Raw genomic sequence first — 21,792 nt, 5'->3', positions numbered from 1 at the left:
TCCCAGATAAGAGTCCGCACACTTAACCACTACACCAAACTGGCTCTTTAACATAAGAGCCACATAGAATAAACGTCAGGTGTTTGAGAGTCGCAAGACACGAACGTCAGATGATTGAGAGCAACAAGGAAGGGAGGTGGAGGGAGAGGGAGATGGAAAGAAACTTTAACTTTAAATACATTCCCTGACTTGGTTCGGAGAAGAGATCTAGAGAGAGAAATGGGGAAGGAAGGAAGGCCAAGAGATGGAGGAGGGAGGGGGAGGGGAAAGAAAGCAACTTTAAATGCATTTTCCAAGCCATGTGGCTTGGCTTGGAGAGTGGATTTAAAGAGAGAAAAGCCTTCTCCAAGCTGGCTGATGGGGGCAGTGGAGAGCCACACAATATGTCTGAAAGAGCCACAGGTGTCTCCTGAGCTGCAGTTCGGCCACTCGTGATATAAATCAGGGGTGGCCAACGGTAGCTCTCCAGATGTTTTTGGCCTACAACTCCCATCAGCCCCAGCCAGCATGGCCAATGGCTGGGGCTGATGGGAGTTGTAGGCAAAAAAACATCTAGAGAGCTACCGCTGGCCACCCCTGCACTGAGTAAATAAATACAAACTCCTTATCCGTGTGACAGCCTCTTCAAGTCGCTTGACCAAAGACTGGGCAAAAGGGGTGATTCTTGACGGCAATCGACATACCAACAGAGTATAAATCAGCTGTACCCTCCCGGTCTAAGATTCGTGGCTCTAAAGTGCTGAGAAAGCTCCCTTTTCCATAAAGCTAATATAGCAAAAAAATGAGCCTGTCAATGACAACATATATTACTAATATCAGACAATAATCTATAGCAGGGGTGGCCAAACTTAACACAGACTAAACATCAGATGTTTGAGAGCCACAAGACATGAACAGATGATTGAGAGCCGGAAGGGAGGGAGATAGTGGGAGAAGTGGAAAGAAAGCAACTTTGGGGAGGGACGGTGGTTCAGTGGTAGAGCATCTGCTTGGGAAGAAGAAGATCCCAGGTTCAAGCCCCGGCATCTCCAACTCAAAAGGGTCCAGGCAAGTAGGCGTGAAAAACCTCAGCTTGAGACCCTGGAGAGCCATGAATGGGGCTATGTCAGTGGTAGAGCATCTGCTTGGGAAGCAGAAGGACCCAGGTTCAATCCCCGGAATCTCCAACTAAAAAGGGTCCAGGCAAGTAGGCATGAAAAACCTCAGCTGGAGACCCTGTAGCTCTTGTAGGAGTTGTCCTTGAAAGGGCAGGTTCTGTCAGAGCTCTCTCAGCCCCACCCACCTCACAGGGTGTCTGTTGTGGGTGAGAAAGGTGAAGGAGATCGTGAGCTGCTCTGAGACTCAGATTCAGACCTTGATCAGTTCCGCAGGGCCTGCAAGACCACCCTTTTCAAACAGGCATTCATGAACGGCTGACCAAGTCCACAAAGAAACATCAAAATGGTCCAGTCTGGAGATCCGCCATCATTCACAAACTGACAGGCATAGCGTCGATTAATAACGGTACTGTCAGATCTAACTTAATGTTTTTAGACTTAGTAACTGTTTTAACTAATGTATTAATCGGTTTGGGGTTAATTTAATGTTTTGTTAAATGCATTGTTGTTTTGCTGTTGTTAGCCGCCCTGAGCCTGCTTGGCGGGGGAGGGCGGGATATAAATAAAATTTTACTTTTACTTTTACTTATTCAGAGAAAAGGATGGGGTATAAACCCAATATCATCATCTTCAGTGATCCTGGAGGGGGGGGGTTTTTGCCATCTTCTGGGCATGGAGTAGGGGACACTGGGTTGCGGCAGGGGGAGAGGTATTTGTGAATTTCCTGCATTGTTCAGGGAGTTGGACTAGATGACCCTGGAGATCCCTTCCAACGCTATGATTCTATGACCAAGGCACTAAATGAGCATCGTGTGAAAATAAGGCTCTCGACCCGGCATAAAAACTGCTTTTAGAAAGGGGGCAGAGATTTGTGGGGCTTTGGGCCTGCAGGTTTTTGGATTGGCTGTGCATATTAAAAAGCAAAATACAAAAGAGGGAGCCGTGTACACAGTCCGGGAATGCAAAAGCGAAAGCTCACGGCTGATTACTGCAAATCCTTATATATTAAAGCCAAATATGAAATTACACTTGTACAGCAACAAAATACAATTTTGATGCACGCAGTTGCAAGAACAACTGTGACCCGAACAAAGCAATCTTCTTAAAAGGTGCGCGTCTCTCCGTATTTAAAGAGCAAGCGCTCAGATTGCAGCTTCTGAGTTTATGTGGAATGCGATGCAAAATGATGACATTTCCCCTGAAGATAAACATCATGTTCCCAAAGGCCCTTACTTCAAAGTGAAACCCTTCTTTGAGCGCGATGGCTTTCAGGATCTTCGAGGAGACGGTGGTGGCCAGCATGTAAACATTTTTGACGTCACGGTCCTTGGAGCCGTTCTCCTTCCAGCAAGTAAACATCCACCACCCAAACAAAGCCGCCAGTTCGTTGCCTGTGAAGACTTTCCAGCGGCCGCTGCAGAGGTGAGGAGAAAGAGAGAGCGTCAGGCGCTCAAAAGGAACGAGCAGGTAGCTGCAAGCCACAAGAGGGCTAGATTTGAGCACCGCACCAACTTACTGACTTCAGAGAGCCAGCTTAGACTCGGAGCTTTGACTCTCAAAAGCTTGCACCCCCCAAATCTCATTGGTCTCTCAATCGAAAGAGTTTCCGGCTCAACATTAGGAAGAACTTGCTGACCGTTAGAGTGGTTAAGAACATAAGAGAAGCCATGTTGGATGAGGCCAATGGCCCATCCAGTCCAACACTCTGTGTTACACAGTGGCCAACCCCCCCCCCAAAAAAAACCCAAGTGCCATCAGAAGGTTCACAAGTGGGTCTAGAAGCCCTTCCACTTTGCCCCCCTGCCCCCAAGCACCAAGAATACAGAGTATCACTGCCCCAGACAGTTCCAATAATATACTGTGGCTAATAGCTACTGATAGACCTCTGCTCCATATTTTTATCCAATCCCCTCTTGAAGCTGGCTATGCTTGTAGCCGCCACCACCTCCTGTGGCAGTGAATTCCACATGTTAATCACCCTTTGCGTGAAGAAGTACCTCCTTTTATCCATTCTAACCCGACTGCTCAGCAATTTCATTGAATGCCCACGAGTATTGTGAGAAAGGGAGAAAAGGACTTCTTTCTCTACGTTCTCCATCCCAGGCATAATCTTGTAAACCTCTCTCATGTCACCCCGCAGTCGATGGTTTCTCCAAGCTAAAGAGCCCCAGGTGTTTTAAACTTTCTTCATAGGGAAAGTGTTAATCACCCTTTGGGTGAAGAAGGACTTCCTTTTAACCTTCCGTTTTAACCTGACTGCTCAGCAATTTCATTGAATGCCCACAAGTTCTTGTATTGTGAGAAAGGGAGAAAAGTACTTCTTTCTCTACTTTCTCCATCCCCTGCATAATCTTGTAAACCTCTATCATGTCACCCCGCAGTCGACGTTTCTCCAAGCTAAAGAGGCCCAAGCGTTTTAACCTTTCCTCATAGGGAAAGCGTTCCAAACCTTTAATCATTCCAGTTGCCCTATTCTGGACTTTTCCCAGTGCTATAATATCCTTTTCGAGGTGCGGTGACCAAAACTGTACACAGTATTCCAAATGAGACCAAATGAAATTTGCAGTGGGCTCTCCTTCTTTGGAGGTTTTGAAGCACAAGCTAGGCAGCAATGCTGATTCTGTGAACTTAGGGGGAGGTACTTGCAAATTTCGTGCACTGTGCAGGAGGCTGGACTAGATGACCCAGGAGATCCTTTCCAACTCTACAAAGGCTTGAGCCAGTGTTTGGCTCTCTTGGCCCTTTTCTTATATGCCCAGGGTAATGCTGATCACCAGCAGGCCAGTTTGCATTTGAATCACTTGGATTGTGGGTGGGGAGGGCTTTGACAGCTATATTTACATATACCAGCCTATAGAAGACCCCAGACTTGGCCCTTCAGCCTGGCCTGTAAATCACAAAAGAGAATCCCAGTATTTGTGCACGCTCCCATTGGATCTTCGCCGGAAGGCCCACGAAGTGGATTCACTGCTGCCTTCTGAGGGTATTTTCCAAGGAAAGATGGGACCGCCCTTCCTTCGGAAGTTGCAAAGGGACTCCTCACTTACTTCTCCTGCAGCTCCGCCACGGCTAGTCTGTCGGCATCGGGATCTGTCGCCACCACCACCCGAGCGCCTTCCTTCTCCGCAAGCCGCAGGGACAGTTCCTGGAAAAGGCCATATGAACATATGAAGCTGCCTTGTATGGAATCAGCCCCTTGGTCCAGCAAAGTCAGTATTGTCTACTCAGACTGGCAGTGGCTCTCCGGGCTCATAAACCTCCAGCTGAGGGTTTTTATGCCTACTTGCCTGGACCCTTTTTAGTTGGAGATGCCGGGGATTGAACCTGGGACCTTCTGCTTACCAAGCAGATGCTCTACCACTGAGCCACAGCCCCATTCATGGCTCTCCAGGGTCTCCAGCTGAGGTTTTTCACGCCTGCTTGCCTGGACCCTTTTTAGTTGGAGATGCCGGGGATTGAACCTGGGACCTTCTGCTTACCGAGCAGATGCTCTACCACTGAGCCACCGTCCCTGCACAGACAGTCGAATCGCAGAAGCCTTACTGGGCAAATGCCCCACGTGGCCCCGCCTGCTTTCCAGAAGCACTTGGCGGTTTATGGGCAGCACAGGGCCCATGGGAACCATGTGGGGGAGCCCTGCTCTAACCACTACACCATGCTTATGCAGACACACTATTGACACATGGCACTACTAACTATATGACAGTTACCAGCACAGATTCTCCTTCCTCGGGATTTGGGCATTTGACGGTGGAAAAGTCCGGATCCGGATCTTTCTGTTCAGGAACTGGAATGGGGGGCTGGAAGCCGAAGGCCTGGAACGCCAGCTGCACGTAGTCGTGACCCACCCCGTGGAAAGAAGTGTGGACAAACTTCAGGCTGCTTTGGGCATTCAGCTTCCTGCGAGGGACAAATGATAACAGAGAACAGGTTCTTGAAAACAGACATTTTGTCCAGGAGGAAAGACATCGCCCAAGGATGGGACAGCGGGGGAAGAGATGCAGAAGAGGAAGGCTGCTCCCAGCATGCTCCTCAGCCCCAGAGGTAACCTGGCCTCCTCCGGCCCTTGTAGCTCAGGAGACAGGCCAAAACCCCAACGCGCTAAATACTGTATCAGCCACAGTCACGGCCCTTTAGGATGCTGTCTAAATACTGTCTCAGCCACAGGTCGCTGCCCACTTCAGAAAGGCGGCTCGCTTGGGTTTCTAACCTGTGGTAGCAGATCTTTTTCAAATCCTCCATGTAGCTCGCCGAAATCTTCTGCAGAGGATCTCGCGTCAGAGTGCTGGAATCCACCAGGTTCTCGTTCCAGGAGTCATCCCACGGCTCGACGCACTCCTCGATGCATTTCAGGATCTCTTTGTCATGGGGGGAGGTGATCTGGGCCCCATTTTCCCAGTACACCTAAAGCAGGAGAATATAAGAACATAAGACAAGCCCTGTTGGATCAGGCCCTCCAGTCCAACATGCTCTGAGGTTTTAAAAAGCAGGGGGGTTTTTTTCTTGGAATGCTTTCCCTCAAAAACAGAACATGCAGCTCTGAATACTGCAACCGGCGCCCACAATTTCTCCACAGAGTACAGACCTTTTCATTTAAAGGCAGAGAGAGAGAGAGCTTCCGGCGTACCTTGTACCCATTGTCTTCCTTCCGGTTATGGGAAGCAGTGATCATCACGCCGGCGACGGCTCCAAGCTGCTGGACTGCGTAGGGCTGTAAGAAGAAACAGATTCACTGCTTCAGGTCACGGCAACGTATAACACAACTGTCTACAAAGACAACCGTCTGTATCAGGGGTGGCCAGACTGCGGCTCAGGAGCTACACGTGGCTCTTTCACACATGCCGTGCGGCTCTTGAAGCCCCCACCGCCCCATTGGCTGGCTTGGAGAAGGCATTTCTTTCTTTAAATCACTTAGAATCTCAGAATCCTAGAGTTGGAAGGGACCTCCAGGGTCATCTAGTCCAACCCCCTGCACAATGCAGGAAACGCACAAACACCTCCCCCTAAATTCACAGGATCCTCATTGCTGTCAGATGGCCATCTAGCCTCTGCTTAAAAACCTCCAAGGAAGGACAGCCCACCACCTCCCAAGGAGAAAGCCTGTTCCACGGAGGAACTGCTCTAAGTGTCAGGAATCCTAGAGTTGGAAGGAACCCCCTGGGTCATCTAGTCCAACCCCCTGCACAATGCAGGACACTCACAAACTCCTCCCCCTAAACCCACAGGATCTTCATCACTGTTAGATGGCCATCTAGCCTCTGTTTAAAAACCTCCAAGGAAGGAGAGCCCACCACCTCCTGAGGAATCATAGAGTCACAGAGTTGGAAGGGACCTCCAGGGTCATCTAGTCCAACCCCCTGCACAATGCAGGAAACGCACAAACACCTCCCCCTAAATTCACAGGATCCTCATTGCTGTCAGATGGCCATCTAGCCTCTGCTTAAAAACCTCCAAGGAAGGACAGCCCACCACCTCCCAAGGAGAAAGCCTGTTACACGGAGGAACTGCTCTAAGTGTCAGGAATCCTAGAGTTGGAAGGAACCCCCTGGGTCATCTAGTCCAACCCCCTGCACAATGCAGGACACTCACAAACTCCTCCCCCTAAACCCACAGGATCTTCATCACTGTTAGATGGCCATCTAGCCTCTGTTTAAAAACCTCCAAGGAAGGAGAGCCCACCACCTCCTGAGGAATCATAGAGTCACAGAGTTGGAAGGGACCTCCAGGGTCATCTAGTCCAACCCCCTGCACAATGCAGGAAACGCACAAACACCTCCCCCTAAATTCACAGGATCCTCATTGCTGTCAGATGGCCATCTAGCCTCTGCTTAAAAACCTCCAAGGAAGGACAGCCCACCACCTCCCAAGGAGAAAGCCTGTTCCACGGAGGAACTGCTCTAAGTGTCAGGAATCCTAGAGTTGGAAGGAACCCCCTGGGTCATCTAGTCCAACCCCCTGCACAATGCAGGACACTCACAAACTCCTCCCCCTAAACCCACAGGATCTTCATCACTGTTAGATGGCCATCTAGCTTCTGTTTAAAAACCTCAAAGGAAGGAGAGCCCACCACCTCCTGAGGAGGAAGCCTGTTCAACTGAGGAACAGCTCTGATGGTCAGGAAGTTCTTCCTAACGTTGAGCCGGAAACTCTTTTGATTTAATTTCAACCCGTTGGTTCTGGTTCTGCCTTCTGGGGCCACAGAAAACAATTCCACCCCATCCTCTCTAGGACAGCCCTTCAAGTCCTTGAAGATGGTGATCCGATCACCTCTCAGCCGCCTCCTCTCCAGCCATCCCAGAGAGTGGCATAGAGAATGCATTTAAAGTTAAAGTTGCTTTCTTCCCACATCCCTCTCCTTAGACTCATAGAGTTGGAAGAGATCTCCAGGGTCCCTTCCTCCCTCTCCTCCCTTCCCTCAAATACCTGACATTCCTGCCTTGCAGTTCTCAAACATCTGGAATTTATTCCATGTGGCTTCTACATTAAGCAAGTTTGGCCACCCTGCTGTGGACCTTTGGAAGCCGTGATCCAAGAGGATGATGAGGAGGCTGCATTTACACCCTGCCCATCACTACCCCAAAGAGTCTCGGAGTGACTTGCAATCTCCTTTCCCTTCCTCTCCCCACAACTGACACCCTGTGAGGTCGGAGGGGCTGAGAGAGCGCTGAGAGAATTGCTCTTGAGAGTAAGAGTCAGAGTAACGACTGTCCCGAGATCACTCCAGCAGCTGCAAGTGGAGGAGTGGGGAATCAAACCCGGTTCTCCCAGATAAGAGAGCTGTGGCTGACCCAAGGCCATTCCAGCAGGTGCAAGTGGAGGAGTGGGGAATCAAACCCGGTTCTCCCAGATAAGAGAGCTGTGGCTGACCCAAGGCCATTCCAGCAGCTGCAAGTGGAAGAGTGGGGAATCAAACCCGGTTCTCCCAGATAAGAGAGCTCTGGCTGACCCAAGGCCATTCCAGCAGGTGCAAGTGGAGGAGTGGGGAATCAAACCCGGTTCTCCCAGATAAGAGAGCTCTGGCTGACCCAAGGCCATTCCGGCAACTGCAAGTGGAGGAGTGGGGAATCAAACCCGGTTCTCCCAGATAAGAGAGCTATGGCTGACCCAAGGCCATTCCAGCAGGTGCAAGTGGAGGAGTGGGGAATCAAACCCGGTTCTCCCAGATAAGAGAGCTGTGGCTGACCCAAGGCCATTCCAGCAGCTGCAAGTGGAGGAGTGGGGAATCAAACCCGGTTCTCCCAGATAAGAGAGCTGTGGCTGACCCAAGGCCATTCCAGCAGGTGCAAGTGGAGGAGTGGGGAATCAAACCCGGTTCTCCCAGACAAGAGAGCTATGGCTGACCCAAGGCCATTCCAGCAGCTGCAAGTGGAGGAGGAGGGAATCAAACCCGGTTCTCCCAGATAAGAGAGCTCTGGCTGACCCGAGGCCATTCCAGCAGCTGCAAGTGGAGGAGTGGGGAATCAAACCCGGTTCTCCCAGATAAGAGAGCTCTGGCTGACCCAAGGCCATTCCAGCAGGTGCAAGTAGAGGAGTGGGGAATCAAACCCGGTTCTCCCAGATAAGAGAGCTGTGGCTGACCCAAGGCCATTCCAGCAGGTGCAAGTGGAGGAGTGGGGAATCAAACCTGGTTCTCCCAGATAAGAGAGCTCTGGCTGACCCGAGGCCATTCCAGCAGCTGCAAGTGGAGGAGTGGGGAATCAAACCCGGTTCTCCCAGATAAGAGAGCTCTGGCTGACCCAAGGCCATTCCAGCAGCTGCAAGTGGAGGAGTGGGGAATCAAACCCGGTTCTCCCAGACAAGAGAGCTCTGGCTGACCCAAGGCCATTTCAGCAGGTGCAAGTGGAGGAGTGGGGAATCAAACCCGGTTCTCCCAGACAAGAGAGCTCTGGCTGACCCAAGGCCATTCCAGCAGCTGCAAGTGGAGGAGTGGGGAACCAAACCCGGCTCTCCCAGATAAGAGCTCTGGCTGACCCAAGGCCATTCCAGCAGGTGCAAGTGGAGGAGTGGGGAATCAAACCCGGTTCTCCCAGATAAGAGAGCTCTGGCTGACCCAAGGCCATTCCAGCAGCTGCAAGTGGAGGAGTGGGGAATCAAACCCGGTTCTCCCAAAGAAGAGAGCTCTGGCTGACCCAAGTCCATTCCAGCAGCTGCCACTGGAGGAGTGGGGAATCAAACCCGGTTCTCCCAGATAAGAGAGCTCTGGCTGACCCAAGGCCGTTACAGCAGCTGCAAGTGGAGGAGTGGGGAATCAAACCCGGTTCTCCCAAAGAAGAGAGCTCTGGCTGACCCAAGTCCATTCCAGCAGCTGCCAGTGGAGGAGTGGGGAATTAAACCCGGTTCTCCCAGATAAGAGAGCTCTGGCTGACCCAAGGCCATTCCAGCAGCTGCAAGTGGAGGAGTGGGGAATCAAACCCGGTTCTCCCAGATAAGAGAGCTCTGGCTGACCTAAGGCCATTCCAGCAGCTGCAAGGGGAGGAGTGGGGGATCAAACTGGGTTCTCCTAGATAAGAGAGCTCTGGCTGACCCAAGGCCATTCCAGCAGCTGCAAGTGGAGGAGTGGGGAATCGAACCCGGTTCTCCTAGATAAGAGAGCTCTGGCTGACCCAAGGCCATTCCAGCAGCTGCAGGTGGAGGAGTGGGGAATCCAACCCGGTTCTCCCAGATAAGAGAGCTCTGGCTGACCCAAGGCCATTCCAGCAGCTGCGAGTGGAGGAGTGGGGAATCAAACCCAGTTCTCCCAGAGCTCTGGCTGTCCCAAGGCCATTCCAGCAGCTGCAAGTAGAGGAGTGGGGAATCAAACCCGGTTCTCCCAGATAAGAGAGCTCTGGCTGACCCAAGGCCATTCCAGCAGCTGCAAGTGGAGGAGTTCGGAATCAAACCCAGTTCTCCCAGAGCTCTGGCAGACCCAAGGACATTCCAGCAGGTGCAAGTGGAGGAGGGGGGAATCAAACCCGGTTCTCCCAGATAAGAGAGCTCTGGCTGACCCAAGGCCATTCCAGCAGGTGCAAGTAGAGGAGTGGGGAATCAAACCCGGTTCTCCCAGATAAGAGAGCTGTGGCTGACCCAAGGCCATTCCAGCAGGTGCAAGTGGAGGAGTGGGGAATCAAACCTGGTTCTCCCAGATAAGAGAGCTCTGGCTGACCCGAGGCCATTCCAGCAGCTGCAAGTGGAGGAGTGGGGAATCAAACCCGGTTCTCCCAGATAAGAGAGCTCTGGCTGACCCAAGGCCATTCCAGCAGCTGCAAGTGGAGGAGTGGGGAATCAAACCCGGTTCTCCCAGACAAGAGAGCTCTGGCTGACCCAAGGCCATTTCAGCAGGTGCAAGTGGAGGAGTGGGGAATCAAACCCGGTTCTCCCAGACAAGAGAGCTCTGGCTGACCCAAGGCCATTCCAGCAGCTGCAAGTGGAGGAGTGGGGAACCAAACCCGGCTCTCCCAGATAAGAGCTCTGGCTGACCCAAGGCCATTCCAGCAGGTGCAAGTGGAGGAGTGGGGAATCAAACCTGGTTCTCCCAGATAAGAGAGCTCTGGCTGACCCAAGGCCATTCCAGCAGCTGCAAGTGGAGGAGTGGGGAATCAAACCCGGTTCTCCCAAAGAAGAGAGCTCTGGCTGACCCAAGTCCATTCCAGCAGCTGCCACTGGAGGAGTGGGGAATCAAACCCGGTTCTCCCAGATAAGAGAGCTCTGGCTGACCCAAGGCCGTTACAGCAGCTGCAAGTGGAGGAGTGGGGAATCAAACCCGGTTCTCCCAAAGAAGAGAGCTCTGGCTGACCCAAGTCCATTCCAGCAGCTGCCAGTGGAGGAGTGGGGAATTAAACCCGGTTCTCCCAGATAAGAGAGCTCTGGCTGACCCAAGGCCATTCCAGCAGCTGCAAGTGGAGGAGTGGGGAATCAAACCCGGTTCTCCCAGATAAGAGAGCTCTGGCTGACCTAAGGCCATTCCAGCAGCTGCAAGGGGAGGAGTGGGGGATCAAACTGGGTTCTCCTAGATAAGAGAGCTCTGGCTGACCCAAGGCCATTCCAGCAGCTGCAAGTGGAGGAGTGGGGAATCGAACCCGGTTCTCCTAGATAAGAGAGCTCTGGCTGACCCAAGGCCATTCCAGCAGCTGCAGGTGGAGGAGTGGGGAATCCAACCCGGTTCTCCCAGATAAGAGAGCTCTGGCTGACCCAAGGCCATTCCAGCAGCTGCGAGTGGAGGAGTGGGGAATCAAACCCAGTTCTCCCAGAGCTCTGGCTGTCCCAAGGCCATTCCAGCAGCTGCAAGTAGAGGAGTGGGGAATCAAACCCGGTTCTCCCAGATAAGAGAGCTCTGGCTGACCCAAGGCCATTCCAGCAGCTGCAAGTGGAGGAGTTGGGAATCAAACCCAGTTCTCCCAGAGCTCTGGCTGACCCAAGGACATTCCAGCAGGTGCAAGTGGAGGAGGGGGGAATCAAACCCGGTTCTCCCAGATAAGAGAGCTCTGGCTGACCCAAGGCCATTCCAGCAGCTGCGAGTGGAGGAGTGGGGAATCAAACCCGGTTCTCCCATATAAGAGAGCTCTGGCTGACCCGAGGCCATTCCAGCAGCTGCCAGTGGAGCAGTGGGGAATCCAACCCGGTTCTCCCAGATAAGAGAGCTCTGGCTGACCCAAGGCCATTCCAGCAGATGCAAGTGGAGGAGTGGGGAATCAAACCCGGTTCTCCCAGATAAGAGAGCTCTGGCTGACCCAAGGCCATTCCAGCAGCTGCGAGTGGAGGAGTGGGGAATCAAACCCGGTTCTCCCATATAAGAAAGCTATGGCTGACCCAAGGCCATTCCAGCAGCTGCAAGTGGAGGAGTGGGGGAATCAAACCCGGTTCTCCCAGATAAGAGCGCTCTGGCTGCCCCAAGGCCTTTCCAGCAGGTGCAAGTGGAGGAGTGGGGAATCAAACCCGGTTCTCCCAGATAAGAGAGCTCTGGTTGACCCAAGGCCTTTCCAGCAGGTGCAAGTGGAGGAGTAGGGAATCAAACCCGGTTCTCCCAGATAAGAGAGCTCTGGCTGACCCAAGGCCATTCTAGCAGCTGCAAGTGGAGGAGTGGGGAATCAAACCCAGTTCTCCAAAATAAGAGTCCGCGCAATTAACCACTACACCAAACTGACTCTTGAGGGAATTGGAGGGGGGATAGGTAGCTCGTTGCTGGAAAAAGTCCCCATTGCCTTGGTCAGTCTCCTGCCTTAAGCTAGCAGCGGCAGACGCATTTCCCTGGCCCAGTTCCCCCTCTGCACAGACACTTGGTGTTTCAATAAAGCGTTGGGCAATTCTGAGCACACATCCCTGGTTTTAAACAGAGGCTAGATGGCCATCTGACAGCCATAAAGATCCTGTGAATTTAGGGTGAGGTGTTTGTGAATTTCCTGCATTGTGCAGGGGGTTGGACTCGATGACCCTGGAGGTCCCTTCCAACTCTAGGATTTCCCACATCAAGCTTAGCTCAGCCCTCAAACATAATGCCCAGGGAGACTTACCACAAAGGGCGTGGGGACGTATCTGGAGAACAAGTAGACGGGGACGCCCTTCGCAAGCAGGACTGCAGCGGTGAGCTTTGCTAGTCTGCAGGAAACAATCAAGGACATAGGAACATAAGAGCAGCCATGTTGGATCAGGCCAATGGCCCCTCCAGTCCAACACTCTGTGTCACACAGGGGCCCAAACCCAGGTGCCATCAGGAGGTCCATCAGTGGGGTCAGGACACTAGAAGCCCTCCCACTGTGCCCCCCACAAGCACCAAGAAGACACAGCATCACTGCCCCAGACATAAGAACCTAAGAGAAGCCATGTTGGATCAGGCCAATGGCCCCTCCAGTCCAACACTCTGTGTCACACAGCGGCCCAAACCCAGGTGCCATCAGGAGGTCCATCCGTGGGGTCAGGACACTAGAAGCCCTCCCACTGTGCCCCCCACAAGCACCAGGAAGACACAGCATCACTGCCCCAGACATAACAACCTAAGAGAAGCCATGTTGGATCAGGCCAATGGCCCCTCCAGTCCAACACTCTGTGACACATAAGAACATAAGAGAAGCCATGTTGGATCAGGCCAGTGGCCCCTCCAGTCCAACACTCTGTGTCACATAAGAACAGAAGAGAAGCCATGTTGGATCAGGCCAGTGGCCCCTCCAGTCCAACACTCTGTGTCACATAAGAACAGAAGAGAAGCCATGTTGGATCAGGCCAATGGCCCCTCCAGTCCAACACTCTGTGTCACATAAGAACAGAAGAGAAGCCATGTTGGATCAGGCCAATGGCCCCTCCAGTCCAACACTCTGTGTCACATAAGAACAGAAGAGAAGCCATGTTGGATCAGGCCAGTGGCCCCTCCAGTCCAACACTGTGAGTCACATAAGAACATAAGAGAAGCCATGTTGGATCAGGCCAGTGGCCCCTTCAGTCCAACACTCTGTGTCACATAAGAACATAAGAGAAGCCCTGTTGGATCAGCCAATGGCCCATCCAGTCCCACACTCTGTGTCACATAAGAACAGAAGAGAAGCCATGTTGGATCAGGCCAGTGGCCCCTCCAGTCCAACACTCTGTGTCACATAAGAACAGAAGAGAAGCCATGTTGGATCAGGCCAGTGGCCCCTCCAGTCCAACACTGTGAGTCACATAAGAACATAAGAGAAGCCATGTTGGATCAGGCCAGTGGCCCCTTCAGTCCAACACTCTGTGTCACATAAGAACATAAGAGAAGCCCTGTTGGATCAGCCAATGGCCCATCCAGTCCCACACTCTGTGTCACATAAGAACATAAGAGAAGCCCTGTTGGATCAGGCCAGTGGCCCCTTCAGTCCAACACTCTGTGTCACATAAGAACATAAGAGAAGCCCTGTTGGATCAGGCCAATGGCCCATCCAGTCCCACACTCTGTGTCACATAAGAACATAAGAGAAGCCCTGTTGGATCAGGCCAATGGCCCATCCAGTCCCACACTCTGTGTCACATAAGAACATAAGAGAAGCCATGTTGGATCAGGCCAGTGGCCCCTTCAGTCCAACACTCTGAGTCACATAAGAGAAGCCATGTTGGATCAGGCCAGTGGCCCCTCCAGTCCAACACTCTGTGTCACATAAGAGAAGCCATGTTGGATCAGGCCAACGGCCCCTCCAGTCCAACACTCTGTGTCACATAAGAACATAAGAGAAGCCATGTTGGATCAGGCCAGTGGCCCCTCCAGTCCAACACTCTGAGTCACATAAGAGAAGCCATGTTGGATCAGGCCAATGGCCCATCCAGTCCCACACTCTGTGTCACATAAGAACATAAGAGAAGCCATGTTGGATCAGGCCAGTGGCCCCTTCAGTCCAACACTCTGAGTCACATAAGAGAAGCCATGTTGGATCAGGCCAATGGACCATCCAGTCCCACACTCTGTGTCACATAAGAGAAGCCATGTTGGATCAGGCCAGTGGCCTCTCCAGTCCAACACTCTGTGTCACATAAGAGAAGCCATGTTGGATCAGGCCAACGGCCCCTCCAGTCCAACACTCTGTGTCACATAAGAACATAAGAGAAGCCATGTTGGATCAGGCCAGTGGCCCCTCCAGTCCAACACTCTGAGTCACATAAGAGAAGCCATGTTGGATCAGGCCAATGGCCCATCCAGTCCCACACTCTGTGTCACATAAGAACATAAGAGAAGCCATGATGGATCAGGCCAGTGGCCCCTCCAGTCCAACACTCTGTGTCACACAGGGGCCAAAGAACCCAAGTGCCATTGGGAGGTCCATCAGTGGGGCCAGGACTAAAAAGACTAGAACTGCAGGAAACAACCAAGGGTCAGCTCACTCCATGGCACACAATCGTTTTCCCCAAAGCCCTCAGTTGAAAGAAAAATTCTCAGGGGGCAGCCAGGCACCACAGCTAAAGAACGGTGGGGAAACTTCGGAAGTTCCCTCGTCCTTGCAGCGTTTCCAGGAGAAGTCGGTTCCATGAGGGCACACCTCCAAAACATCTTGCCAAAATCCTCCTTGCCAATTCACAAAATGTTTTTGCATTTTTAAAAAAAGAAGTTTCCTTTTGGGAAGTTTAAAATCTGCAGACTGGGGGAAAGCAAATAAGAAAGCAGATGTCTTGCCTAAAGACATCTCCCCCCCCCCCATTTCTTTCTTTCCCTTAATTTCCCTTTCTTCTGCCCTTTCTTTATTTCCCTTTCTTCCCCCCATTTATTTATTTCCCTTTATTACTCTTTCTGCCACAGGAGATGGTGGCGGCTACAAGCATAGACAGCTTCAAGAGGGGAATGGATAAGCATACGAAACAGAGCTTATTGTTGGAACACTCTGTCTGGGGCAGCGATGCTCTGTATTCTTGTGCTTGGGGGGGGCACAGTGGAAGGGCTTCTGGCCCCACTGGTGGACCTCTTGATGGCACTTGGGCTTTTTTTGGCCACTGTGTGACACAGAGCGTTGGACTGGATGGGCCATTGGCCTGATCCAACATGGCTTCTCTTATGTTCCTCACATTTCTTTATTTCCCTTTATTCCCCCCATTTATTTCCCTTTCTTTCCATTTCTTCCCCCATCTCTCTCTCTCTCTCTTCCTCTCTCTCTGAGAGCAGCTGCAGTTTCCGCATAAAGGGAGGAAGGGGTGGCTGGTGGGAGTCAGCTAACATCAGTTCAATTTGCCCTTGATTATCCCAAATGGTGTGGTCTAATATGCTAACGAGTGTGTGACCTAATATGCCAATATTAGGGGATGCGGTCTAATATGCGAATGAGTTCCTGCTTGGGGGGAGGATAATGGCGCAATAATCTCCTAATGAAACAAAATTCTTGTTGTGCTCAAACTACTGAGAGGCTCTTATTAGGGCTTCCTAGGTGGGAGCATATTCAGTCGGGGCTCCGGGGACTGCACTGGCTGCCAATAATATACCAGGTTCGTTACAAGGTGCTGGTTATTACCTTTAAAGCCCTATATGGCCTAGGACCTACCTACCTTAGGGACCGTCTCTCCCCACATGTTCCCCAGAGAGTACGCAGATCTGGTTCCCAAAACCTGCTAGTAATCCCCGGGCCGAAGGAGGCCCGTCTGAAGTCAACTAGCGATAGGGCCTTTTCAATCACAGCCCCCTGCTGGTGGAACCAGCTACCGGAGGAGGTGAGGGCCTTGCGGAACCTTGGGCAGTTCCGCAACGCCTGGAAGACGGTCCTCTTCCGGCTGGCGTATAACTGACTGGCATTTAAAAACTGCGGAGGAAGGCTGTGAGAAGAGCACCAAACTGTCGGACTGTTTGTTCTCGTTTTACTGTTTTCACTATTGTAAATGATTGAATATGCATTTGAATATTTATTCATCTTAATTGTTCTGGATTTCATGTCGCAAGCCACCCTGAGCCTGCCTCGGTGGGGAGGGGGGGGGATATAAATCGAATAAATAAATAAATTTCAAAGATTTCAGGTTTTCACGGCTGGTAACATCATTAGGGTTTGTAGAGTCTTTCGGGCTCAAGTGCCGTGTTCTACTGGAGAAAGCTTTCCTTCCAGACGTTTCGTTCTCAGCTGCGGAGAACATCCTCAGTGGCGTTGCAGCCGGAGCAGGCGCTCAGACCTTCTTGGCTGCTGTGCATTGAGTGGGGGGACAGCAATGCACAGCAGCCAAGAAGGTCTGAGCGCTGCTCCGGCTGCAACACCACTGAGGATGTTCTCCGCACCTGAGAACGAAACGTCTGGAAGGAAAACTTTCTCCAGTAGAACACGGCACTTGAGCCCGAAAGACTCTACAAACCCTAATAAATAAATTTCGTTCTTTCAAGCCCGTCGTCTTCTGTAGGCAATGTATCCCGTACCGTAGACTGCTGCAACTGCTGGTCACCTGACCTCGGGTGTCGTAGCCCACGACAAAGCCACGTTGCTTGAAGTCTGGAAAACATCTCTCGAGGTATTTGTACATCCCCTGCAACGAAAGCAAAGAGAGGCGGCTTGCATTAACGCCCGCTCGCTTGGATCCCGGGACCCTCCCGGTCGCATTCGCGCAAGGGCAGGGAAGAACACGGAACAGTTTATACCAGGGGTGTCAAACTCATTTATTATGAGGGCCAAATATGACATAAACGAGACCTTGGCAGGCCGGGCCATGTGTGTACCGATTTATGATTAGGTAGCAGAGATGGAAGCTTTATAAAGAACACAGAAAAACAAAAAGATTTTAAAAAAACACCTTAAAACATCCTTAAAACATTTAGCGCTTGTTGGTCTTAAAGGTGCTTTCTTTATATTTCTCCCATGGGATCCAGGGAACTGGGCAAAGGAAGCTCTGGCTCTTTCCTTCCTTCCCCAGGGGACCAGGAGGGGGAGGAGCCTCAGCCAAAAGAAGGAAGAGAGGCTTGGCTCAGCCGCTCTGCTGTGCGACTGAGAGAGAGCCTGGCAAAGCAAGCTCTTCCTCCCCACCCTTCCTCCCCAAGGGAGGAGCCTCAGCCAATGGAGGAAATAGAGGCTTTGTTCTGTAGCTCTGCTGTGCGATTGAGCAAGCCTGGCAAAGCAAGCTGGGATGCAGAAGGAATACAATCCGAGAGAGGATAATGGATAACACAACAAAAAATGCAAGCTAGTGACCAATTTACTAAGAAGTACATACTAATTTACTAAGAAGTATATAGAAATCAGTCCAAATGTCCAAAACTTGTATATTCAAGACCCAAAGTAGTGTGGTGACAAGCCAATCGATGAAGTACTTGTTTCTTTCCAGTCTTCATCAGACCTGGGACCACTAACTTTTTTGAAAATTGTGCAAAAAATCTATATAATTGAATCAATATGCAAGTATGATATATTTTTTCACTGGAAGAGGGTTGGTGGCGTCTGAATGTCCTTCTGATATTTTTGTATAATATTTTCTTTTGTTAGTGGTCCCAGGTCTGATGAAGACTGGAAAGAAACAAGTACTTCATCGATTGGCTTGTCACCACACTACTTTGGGACTTGAATATACTCTCTCTCTCTCTCTCGGCTTGGCTTCGTGAACGAAGATTTTAGAAGGGTGCAATAGTCCACGTTTGCTGCAGGCTCGCTGGTGGCTGACAAGACCAATGTGGGACAGGCAGGTCCGGCCACAGCGGCTGCAGGGAAAAGTCTGATTTAGGGTTGGTCCTGTAGCAGGGCGATTCTTCCTCAATCTCCTTTTGTCCTCAAGACCAGCTGTGCGTGCGTTCTCAAAGGAAGAGACAGCCTGGTGGATGGTGTGCCTCCATGCTTTGCGATCTGAGGCTAGGTCAGACCACTGGTGATGGTTGATGCGAAAGGTACCAAGGGATTTCTTCAAGGAGTCCTTGTACCTCTTCTTTGGTGCCCCTCTATTTCGATGGCCGGTGGAGAGTTCGCCAGATTGACAACAGGCTGGCAAAGGCAAACCGTGCATTTGGCCGACTGCACAAAAGAGTGTGGAGCAACAAGCATCTGAAAAAAGGCACAAAGACTTGAATATACACGTTTTGGACATTTGGACTGGTTTCTATATACTTCTTAGTAAATCGGTCGCTAGCTTGCATTTTTTCTTGTGTGATGCAGAAGGAAGCAAAAGAGGAGAAGGAAGCAGACGACAGCCAGTTGTTCAGGAGCCTGATAGGAGCCCTCCGGGGGCCTGATTCAGCCCCAGGGCTGCATGTTTGACGCCCCTGCTCTCCCCCTGAGGAGTCACAAAAGAAGTCCGTGGGCCTGTGTACAGAACAGGCCTAAAGCGCAAATGTTTAATGCCAATACAAACCTGAAAAGAAAAACTGGCATCAGTGATTGCTCCATCCTTGTCAAATATCTATTTTTCCCCCGCTACTGCTGGACTATTTCCACAGGTTAGAAACGCATGCGTTTAGATGAGCTTTTCGACTGGCAAGGGAAAACAAAGTCTGAGTCCAGCGGCAGCTTTAAGACCAACAAATTTTTATTCAAGGTATAGCCTTTCATCTGCAAGCACTCGTCTTCAGATACAGGAACGCCTCAGACTCAGCAGAGGTGCCAAGGGAGATACAATAGAATTCCTGCAGAGGAATCCCAATGCCCTTATTTTCCAGATCTAGTAAACTTCCTAGCCGATCTTGTTTTAGTACGTCCCCAAGGCAAATATATTACTCCTTGGACAAAACAGCTAACCACACGTTCTGAGAAGCAGACTATCTGCTTTTTTATTAATTTATTTATTCAGGGCTCTTTTTTTTGCATATTAGGCGACACCCCAAGATGCCAATTTGAGCAGACTTCGGAGGATGGTGGAAGACGGGAGGGCCTGGCATGACTTTGTCCATGGGGTCGCAAAGAGTCGGACTCGACTGTGCGATGGAACGACAACAAGAAGATGCCAAGCCAGCCAGAACTATGTTCCTGCTTTTAAAAAGCCCTGATTTTTTTTGTAGAAAAAGTCCATTTGTGTATTAGGCCACACCACCTGGCCTGCGAGCACGTGAAGAAGAAGAAGACGGCAGATTTATACCCTGCCTTTCTCTCTGAATCAGAGTCTCAGAGCGGCTTACAATCTCCTATATCTTCTCTCCCCACAACACACACCCCGTGAGGGGACTGGGACTGGGGCTGAGAGAGCTCTCACAACGGCTGCCCTTTCAAGGACAACTCCTGCGAGAACTACGGCTGACCCCAAGGCCATTCCAGCAGCTGCAAGTGGAGGAGTGGGGCTGCCATATGTTTACCGTGCTGCTCCCGATTTTGTAATGTTTTGTTTTTATTATATTATTTTAACTCTGTTCGATTTCACTGTTGTAAGCCTGTTTGTGGGAAAGGGCGGGATATACATCCAAAAAATTAAATTAAATTAAAATTAAACGGCAGGTTGATCCAGCTGGAGCTCTGGCCAGCCCAGGCTGCTCCTGTAGGCTCTGGCAGAAAATTTTAAAAATTATTTATTTGACTATAATAGTCAGAGCCAGTTTGGTGTAGTGGTTAAGTGTGCGGACTCTTATCTGGGAGAACCGGATTTGATTCCCCACTCCTCCACTTGCACCTGCTAGCATGGCCTTGGGTCCGCCATAGCTCTGGCAGAGGTTGTCCTTGAAAGGGCAGCTGCTGTGAGAGCCCTCTCCAGCCCCACCCACCTCACAGGGTGTCTGTTGTGGGGGAGGAAGGTAGAGGAGATTGTGAGCCGCTCTGAGACTCTTCGGGGTGGAGGGTGGGATATAAATCCAATATCTTCATCTACCTCACGGGGTGTCTGTAGTGGGGGAGGAAGGGAAAGGAGATTGTGAGCCGCTCTGAGACTCTTCGGGGTGGAGGGCGGGATATAAATCCAATATCTTCATCTACCTCACGGGGTGTCTGTTGTGGGGGAGGAAGGGAAAGGAGATTGTGAGCCGCTCTGAGACTCTTCGGGGTGGAGGGTGGGATATAAATCCAATATCTTCATCTACCTCACGGGGTGTCTGTTGTGGGGGAGGAAGGGAAAGGAGATTGTGAGCCGCTCTGAGACTCTTCGGGGTGGAGGGCGGGATATAAATCCAATATCTTCATCTACCTCACGGGGTGTCTGTTGTGGGGGAGGAAGGGAAAGGAGATTGTGAGCCGCTCTGAGACTCTTCAGAGTGGAGGGCGGGATATAAATCCAATATCTTCATCTACCTCACGGGGTGTCTGTTGTGGGGGAGGAAGGGAAAGGAGATTGTGAGCCGCTCTGAGACTCTTCGGAGTGGAGGGCGGGATAGAAATCCAATATCTTCTTCTTCATCTTCTTCTTCTTCTTCTGACTTGTATCCTCGCCCAACCCCACGAATGGGCTCGGGGACGGTTCACGACACGGTAAAAGCACAATAAAAACCGATGATATAAAAACAACGAAGCTCTTTAAACAATCAAAACAAGGCGGCATTGGCATAATCGAACATCTCCTGTGATGTTTCAGCGGGTGACGGCAAATATCCGGAATTATGGCAGCTTTGATCAGATTATAAGAGGGACCAAGATAAGAGGTATCCACAGATAATGAGCAGCGTCTGGAAGGCCCTGGGCAGGTACAAAGGGCAAGTAGATTGGCAAACTGCGTAAGAGATGTGGCAATTTTTCTCCTTATAGTGTCAAGAGGGAACTAACTTTTATTCTCACTTGTTCTTTGGGGGGGCGGGTTGTTAGAAACTGTGGGTCAGGGCTTTTTTGGAAGCAGGAACTCCTTTGCATATTAGGCCACACACCCTTGATGTAGCCAGTCCTCCAAGAGCTTACAGGGCTCTTAGTACGGGGCCTACTGTAAGCTCCAGGAGAACTGGCTATATCAGGGGTATGTGGCCTAATATGCAAAGGAGTTCCTGATACAAAAAAGCCATCCATCCACCTACCGACCTACCACATTTTTTGAAGCAGGACCTCCTTTGCATATTAGGCCACACACCCCTGATGCCGCCAATCCTCCAAGAGCTTACAGGGCTCTTCGTACAGGGCCTACTATAAGCTCCAGGAGGACTGGCTACATCAGGGGTGTGTGGCCTGATATGCAAAGGAGTTCCTGCTACGAAAAAAGCCCTGCTGTGGGTAAATAGCTAGGGAAAGGGATTTCCCCAATAGCCAATTACTGAGAGTTGTCTGTTGCAGCTAATTCAAGTCTTGTGACATCTTATGGCTCAACAGAGTTCTTGTGTGCTGAAGCCCACTTGGGCAGATGACGGAACCAGCTCCGCAGCTGGCAAGGGCACAAACGCCCACGGAATTATAAAATCATGCCAATGACGGGCAGGGTACAAAATGGCACG

At 51.0% G+C, this 21,792-nt stretch overlaps 1 protein-coding gene across 1 annotated transcript in view; it reads right to left on the bottom strand.

Moving 5' to 3' along the window:
• PGM2L1 (phosphoglucomutase 2 like 1) overlaps positions 1–21,792 on the bottom strand; it is an 89,228-nt gene that overhangs the window by 10,103 nt on the left and 57,333 nt on the right. The window contains 7 exon segments of the mRNA XM_060235041.1: positions 2,331–2,511; positions 4,145–4,242; positions 4,808–4,997; positions 5,308–5,501; positions 5,725–5,808; positions 12,584–12,668; positions 16,903–17,009. Coding sequence (XP_060091024.1) covers positions 2,331–2,511; positions 4,145–4,242; positions 4,808–4,997; positions 5,308–5,501; positions 5,725–5,808; positions 12,584–12,668; positions 16,903–17,009 — 939 coding nt within the window.

The sequence above is a fragment of the Heteronotia binoei genome, chromosome 3 (assembly GCF_032191835.1).
Source record: "Heteronotia binoei isolate CCM8104 ecotype False Entrance Well chromosome 3, APGP_CSIRO_Hbin_v1, whole genome shotgun sequence".
In the NCBI taxonomy this organism is placed as follows: Eukaryota; Metazoa; Chordata; class Lepidosauria; order Squamata; family Gekkonidae; genus Heteronotia; species Heteronotia binoei.
This window is presented reverse-complemented; position numbering and strand designations above follow the sequence as displayed.